General features: G+C 31.5%; 1 protein-coding gene across 1 annotated transcript in view; it reads right to left on the bottom strand.

Moving 5' to 3' along the window:
* Positions 1–5,159: 5,159 nt before the first annotated feature.
* LOC106464458 (thyrotropin-releasing hormone receptor-like) overlaps positions 5,160–8,192 on the bottom strand; it is a 26,676-nt gene continuing 23,643 nt past the window's right edge. Inside the window, exon 2 of the mRNA XM_013924607.2 lies at positions 5,160–6,455. Within this exon, the coding sequence (XP_013780061.1) occupies positions 6,102–6,455 (354 nt within the window). The 3' untranslated portion in view covers positions 5,160–6,101. The remainder of the gene's footprint in view (positions 6,456–8,192) is intronic.

The following is an 8,192-nucleotide window of genomic DNA, read 5'->3' on the forward strand; positions in this document are numbered from 1 at the left end:
TATCCATGAATCAACAAACGCAATCATATCCACTTTCTCTACGTTTTGATTAGAAATGTTCTTCAGAATTATCACCTTCAACAATGTAATAAACTACAGATTTTTATTAAATGTTCTGAATTAGAACTGTCTATATGTCATAAAATTAGTTAAATGATTTGTAGTTTTGCGGAAAATGGTTAGGATAAACACAGAACATTAGGTTCAAGCTCTTTATTCATGCATAACATTTACATCAAGTTGCAATAACCCAAAACAAATCACGTGTAAGAGAGAATATTAATTGTAACACAGGTATATGGATATGGTAGCTTTCACAACAATGTAATTATCAGGATGTTTCAACAATAAAGGCACTCTCACATTTCTACAGCCTACGTGTACTTATAGGAAGTAAGGGATTAGTACATAACATTGCGTTATTATGCTAAAACATTTAACACGAGAACTATGACATTGAGATGAATATATTCTAATAGCTTAGAATTCTTAATGTTCTCCGATAAACATTTTGATCACTAATAAGTAAATAATAACAAGTAGCAATTGAAAAATTCTTAACATGAATATAAGGTTATTTCTAATTCATAGAATATGTCACAGAGTATGACATTAAAACATGCGCTAATGTACTGAACATTAACATGTAGCAATACCAGAAACAGGTGTTTTAATTATTTCTCTATCGAGAAAGAAATCCCATTTGATGAGGAAGATTTTGTGTGAAATACTGGTTGATTAGATTAATTAACCACGTAGTTGGGATATTCTTACCAAAATACACTAGTATGTGGTATCCAAATATACAATTTAATAGTTTTATTTTTGTCATAATGTTTTATAGGTTGCATAATTATCCACAGCTAAATCTAACCACTGAGCACGAAAAGTCGACATTTTTTTAAAGTATGAATAACTTATACATTTTCATTCAGATAATCAGGTCAGAAGATCTAAACATACACTTTTTTCGATAGACCTACACAATTTCTTGATCGTCAGATGACAGTTATGTATAAATTAAAAGTATGTTCCTTCTAACTTTGAAAAGAAAACAAAAGACTTGGAATTGACATACATAGTAAATATTTGTATTTGATATTTTGAGCCTGTACAAAATCTTCTTTTATGACTTCCTTTAGAAATCTTCACTAGCTGAGAGACGATGAAGATTTTTGGAACTTAAATCATGGAAACATATTTTCTCTTTTAATTGGCCGGTAATGAGTTTTGTAAATGATATATAACCTCCGAAAATACAGTAAGATTAGGCTAAGCGTTCCGTTTCATCATTTGCTTGTGTCCGTATTTTTGTTTGGTCACAATGTTTTTGTTGTTTTTGAATAACTTCTAATAAAATAAAACAAGCGCTAGTCTTCTCCAAATAGTTGAACTCTTGATTGGCCTTGATCTAGATTCAAAGTCACAGTGACTTTTTTCTGTGAATTGCAGTGAATAACAGGGTTAGATTTATTTGTTTCTAATCACTATTTATCCAAAACAAAACGTCCTAGATTTCATTCCATACGAATGAGACATCTCTTCTCAATAATTCAATTTATATTTCAAGTATAAATAAGGTTATAAAACATTAAATGTACAATGAGACAAAACTTAAATATAAAAGAACAATAAAATGAACAGCTCAGAAACTCAGAATGTCCATTGCGCTTAACATTTTAATGAAACTAACCTATCCTTTGTATATTTAAGAGGAGGGTAGTCATAACTACGACATATTTCTTCCCCAACATTATTTCACAAACATCTAGGTTCAGGTTTTTTTTTAAATGAAGCATGTGGCATTAATTAGTGTTAAAAATAAATCGTTGTAAACAAGCTCAGCAACATGAAAAATAGTTGTTAGATTACAGAGTATGCATGTATAAAATAAATATATCAACTTACAACTATAAATGAACCAAGTATCAGCTTTGAGCAAGTTTGTACGGTGAGTTAATAAATAACCAATTACACTAATCCAATATCGACCCACAAGTAACTTACAGAATTCTATCTAAGTATAATTCAAAACTACATATATACCTGGATGAATCAGATATAAAAGAAAGACGGAGGTATGCTCTGTACATCAAACAGAGTTTTCTGGCTTTAATGTTTCCTCAATAACAAATGTTTAATCTAGCGAAGAAAAATTAATTTGAATTGCCTTTAACTTTAGTCAATCTTCATTTTAATTACTAGTAATTTATAAAATAAAGGTAGGTTTCGTGTATATTAATAATTTTACCCGAATCGCTCAGCAATAAGCTAGAAGGCTTATTTATACCTCTAAATTTATGGATTCAATCCCTGCGGTTGGTAAAGCATAGATATTAGACTGTACAGCTTTATATTTAATAAGAAACACAAAATTAATAGTTTTCATTATGTAGTTTATCAAATTTTACTTAATTTTTTTTCAGAAGTGGATCTCATTAAAAAGAACAAAACGAAAACTCTGGAGCTAAAAAAAAAATAACTATTTGAACATTCCTTAAATAAAATTAATCTATAAATCATAGGGCAGATTCAAAATCGGCTATGAATCAAAGATAAGGCTACACACTTCTCAAAGCACTTAAGGTCTGTTCAGTCCGAACCACACACTGTGATTAATATCTGTTGTAAAATTCTAGAAAAACGTTACCAGGAACAAAAAGTATAATACTTAAATTTAATTCTGTTGAAATAGATAGGACAAATGAGACAATTACCTCAGGCCTCAGATGTATAGAAAGTGGAGGTGGGTGGGGTGGAAAGACACTCTGATAGTGATTTAAATTTTAGTTATGAAAAGAAAGAAATAATAATAATAAATAAAAAATGAGATTTTACAATGGTAAAACATACTAATTAAATATAACTGGATTTCTTACCTTCACATTCAATATTTACTGAACAAGATACTAACTCCTCTTCTGAAACCTTTCTCAGATTAACTGGTAAAACTTAAGTTTTACAATTCCTCAGTGAACGCAGTAAATAATATTTTACATAAATGCATAAAAGGATACAATGTGTATAATATTACATATATATATATATAATGTCAGTAACTTACTATAAGTGTACGATAAATAATATAATAGGCTACATTTATATTCCTTCCATTATCAATTGAATATTCTTACAACTAAGCATTTCATATTTCATAAAAAAATATAAAAATCGTCGTGCAGAAGTGGTAAATGAGCTTATGACCTCTTTTTATCAGACTCACTTCTCTTTTTCTGAAAACAAACGAATGTTGGGCCAATAAATGTTTTTTTAAAGAATGAAAATTTATAAGCACTTCATTTGTTGCTAATGAAGGAAATATCTATCTACAAAAACGTTAAACTTTGATAGTTTCATTTCAACTCTTTTTTTTGCACAGTCTTGTAAGTATCAACGTGTAATGTAATTTGAAAATAGTAACATTTCTAATGTGATACTTGAATTTTTAGATCCTAATTATCTCTCAGGGATTAAATATAGTGATACTATTGGCTGTTTATTCTCTTCACCATAGCCTGAAGATAATTATATAAATGTGAAGTAACGTTATAATTGAAGTATGTTTCTCAAATACTTCAACAAACTGCATTTACTTGTTATTGAAGAATAACTGTCATTCCACCGAAAAATAGTTTATTTAGGCTAAGATAAGTAATCACATATATATACATTTTCTCGTGTTGTTCTGTCATTACTGTTTTTGTACTTACATTTTTCAATTTGTTACATATTTTGGTTTTTGAATTGTACATTTTTTCTAAATCCTGTTATATTCTATACTTCAACTCATGTGCTAGGGTAACCGAAACTCAATAGATTATTCTGGAGTCTGCAAAAATAAAGAACAGTAGCTTTTACACCAAAGAAAAAATAAAATTTCCATCACGAAAAGCCTCTAGTGACTCAGCGGGAAGTCTGAAGGCTTCTAACACTTTCGATACAGCAGGAATAGCCAATTGTGTTTCTTTGCGATTAACATCAAAACAAGCAAACAAACCGTCTAGAAATTAAAACTTAAATTATTAGAAAATAGGCAAAATATCAAATACCGTAGCTAAAACTTATAATTCAATAAAGTTCATTTCTTTCACTCTAAACATGCTTGTCTTTAGGAAAACTGTGGATTTGTTTGTTTTGTTTTTGAATTTCGCGCAAAGCTACACGAGAGCTATCTGCGATAGCCATCCCTAATTTTGCAGCGTAAGACTAGAGGGAAGGCAGTTAGTCATCACCACCCACTGCCAACTCTTGGGTTACTCTTTTACCAACGAATAGTGGGATTGACCGTCACATTATAACGCCCCCACGGCTGAAAGGGCGAGCATGTTTGGTGTGACAGGGATTCGAACCCGCGACCCTCAGATTGCGAGTCGAGTGCCCTAACCACCTGGCCATGCCGGGCCCAGAAAAACTGTGGAAGATTGTAGTTGGAATATTTTGTGTTACGTAATGTTCCTTCTCACCATCTCTAAGCTTTTCTAAAGCAGTGCAAACATTTATAAACCATACTAGTTACTGTGTCATTAATAATAAAATGTGATAAATAATGATCAAGTAAAGAAGATGATAAATAACATGTACAGGGGAGTTGAAATGCTGTTATACACTCTTGTATTAGGCCAAAAAAGAGTGAAAAGGTTGAAATTATTATCTGTCTTAATTTTCTTCTAAAAGGCATAATTCTTCCGCGTATTAGAGGTGTACATAGCATAATATTTGATGTATCTTAAATAACTGATATGAAAAGCATAAAGCTACACAATGAGCTATCTGTGTTCTGTCGACCACGGATATCGAAATCCGGTTCCTAGTGTTGCAAGTCCGCAGACATATCGCTATGTCACTGGTGGGGAGGGGGGAGAAGACGCAATTGGGCGCTGCTATTCAGACAGTTTAAAAATGAATCAAAGGATTCGCCAGCAGGGTGAGCGACAAAGAATGACATGATTAAAATCATTATCGAAGTTATTGTGATACTTATCCTACTTATTATCCTAAAATACAAAACCCTATAACCCGAAAGCTTTTGAAAGGTGAACCATTCTTTATCAGGGGCAAAGTTATTATCTTGAAATGCATGTTTCGCCAGTTTAGGGGGTAGTGACACAAAATAGAAATGTTTCTGTATTATCAAATGTCCTCCTACTCTTCTACTATCTTGTTTTTTGTTGTTGTTGTTGTTTTGTGATAATTTATCGTTCGTAAGTAGCTTACAATCTGAAAAGTGCCATAGTTATTTTCCAATTTTGCTATTTGTTTAACCTTTTGCCCTTTGATGCTTATATTGGGTTCTTGGTTGTACATATTTGTTAAATCCTCAACTCATTGTTCTTTAATTAGAGATGTTTGGATATTAGGTAAGTTACGTCGAATATAAACGGTCAAAGACGTTGAATCGTCTCTGTAATAATATTCATACCACAAATTATCTCCAGGACATTGCATAATAATGTCCTACCTCAACTTATAATAGTATATTTGTAATAATATCCATTCCACAAATTATCTCCAGGACATTGCATAATAATGTCCTACCTCAACTTATAATAGTATATTTGTAATAATATCCATTCCTCAAATTATCTCCAGGACATTGCATAATAATGTCCTACCTCAACTTATAATAGTATATTTGTAATAATATCCATTCCTCAAAGTATCTCCAGGACATTGCATAATAATGTCCTACCTCAACTTATAAAATCGAATTGTAATGAGAATAATATAATTAAATGTAACAATTACTATATAAGCAACTTACAGAAATGCTGTAGCGTCATCAAAGAATTTAACAATATTTAAGATAAATTCTGGCATTTGACCATTTCATTTGTGCTTCTAGGCCTATAATGTCAGCAAAACTAACGTTTTGTAAAATAAGTTTGTAGTTTTTTCTTTTTTAGATGAGCCATTATATGAAATATTGTGTGTTTTCAAGGCCCTTACAAAGAATATTAGTACTTATTTTTTTCTCTTGTTAAATGAATTATAATTATTGGATATAAACCGTTAAGTTTTATGTATTCCAGTGAATTTCGAATAGTCAACGATTTTACGCTCAAACAAACTTCTAAAACTAATCGTCTCCACACGTATACATATTACAGAAGCTGCAGCTGCTCCACTCTACAGGATGCGGTTCTGCTCACCGTGGTCGTTAGTATACTTGGGTTGTAACGAACAGATCCAGAAGCACTGATGTATGGACCCCGAAGTCGTTGATCTCTCTGACCACAAGACAGCATTCGTGCAAAAGCTCGCCGGAACTTGACAGACATAGCATTATACAGGATTGGATTGATAGCACTATTAATGAAGATCATGGTCTTACAGAACATCAAGAACCACGGTTCCATATAACGCTGTTTGGCGAAGGAGTTGTACACCACCAGGACTCTATATGGCACCCACAAAGTCGCAAAGACAGCAACTACTACAGCTAGCATTTTAACAACCTGTTGGAGAAATAAGAATTTTTTTCCTATTATAATCAAAAACTTTATACATGTGTATTATCGTATTATCTCCTTAAATATTTAATTTTTACAAAACCTTATCCATGTGTATTATCGTATTAACTCCTTAAATATTTTATTTTTACAAAACTTTATCTATGTGTATTATCGTATTAACTCCTTAAATATTTATCTTTTACAAAACGTTAGGTTTTGAACGACGACATCAAAGTTTGTATAGCAAAAAAAAAACAACAATTTATTTTTCTCTAATATTTTGAATGCTGTAAATTTTTCCACCTGTAAAATTACCTGTCAATATCTTCCACTACCGTAAAGATAAATTAGTATGAGTGTCTTATTGAGTGACCTTTCTCAATATAATAGAGAAAGAGTCTTCAACTCAATTACATTAGACATTAATAAAGACCTAGATAATGAAATAATCAAGTACATACATGTATAAACTACTAATCAAAGTTTCAGGTATAACGAAACATGGAACCTTTCTTTTTTAGTTACATTACACATTGATAAATACTTAGATAATGAAATCATCGTACGTACATGTATAAACTACTCATCAAAGTTTCACTTTAAGATGGTTAGGTATAACAAAACATGAAACCTTTCTTTTTTCTTTTCTTCATTACACCGGTTTCGTAGAATCGCAGGCTACTTTTCAATATTACATTTATGAAAAACAGAAAAGAACTATGTTTTTTTTTAACATAATATGTTACCTTAAAGAAAAATTGTCTAACAAATTATCTTAATGAAGTTTTGCTTAGTATATGTGACTTATAAGCTGCTACTATTTCAAAGTATTATTAGATATTGTCATTGTTTTTCATAGATTCTGTGATACTTATGTGTTCAAAATATGTTTGTGAAAACTTGCTCTTTTTCTTATAAATCGAAAGTTGACGTATATAAAATTTTTACAGCATTGTTTGACGGTTATGCGAACTTTCTATTTTCACAATCATCTCGACTTAAGATACCATTTTTTGTCGTCGATACCTCTTTTTAGATGGTAAAAGTAATACGAATTAATAAAGCGAAATAAGATAATTTCAAGGTTAGGCACCACTCATGGTCCCGTTTGTTCACCTGAATTCAATGGGACACGAGGACACCTGTGGTTCAACATAGTCTTCCCTAATTTTGAACTGCTAATCAGAAGGAATGCACCAGCCGGAAACTCCCGCCAGCTGATTTGCTTGTTTGTAATTAAACACAAAGCTACACAACGGGCTATCTGTGCTCTGCCCACCACGGGTATCGAAACCCGGATTCTAGCGTTGTAAGTCCGCAGACATACCGCTGTGCCACTTGGGGGCCCCGCCGGCTGAAGCGACTTCTCTTATTTAACAGAATAGTGAGAATAAAGTCACTCTTGTAATGCATTCAAAGCTGAATATATGCAACGTGTTTGTTAACAATTACCACTTAAACCAGGGACTGTCGGATTCACTAGGCCACGCTCGAGTCTGCTCATAAAGCTAATTAGGCTAGAAGTACTTTTATATTTTGAGTATTTTCATCGAAACAAACTGTTTATATATATAATTTAATCATCATAATAAAGTAAATCTTAATACTGATTATGGATATATATATATATATATATATATATATATAGTATAGAGTAGGTACCGACGAGTAGTACATATAACTAATAATACTAATACGTTAGGTTAGTTAGTTAGGTTAACGTAAACGTAACTAGTAGTA

Source organism: Limulus polyphemus, unplaced genomic scaffold, assembly GCF_000517525.1.
Source record: "Limulus polyphemus unplaced genomic scaffold, Limulus_polyphemus-2.1.2 Scaffold60, whole genome shotgun sequence".
Taxonomy (NCBI): domain Eukaryota; kingdom Metazoa; phylum Arthropoda; class Merostomata; order Xiphosura; family Limulidae; genus Limulus; species Limulus polyphemus.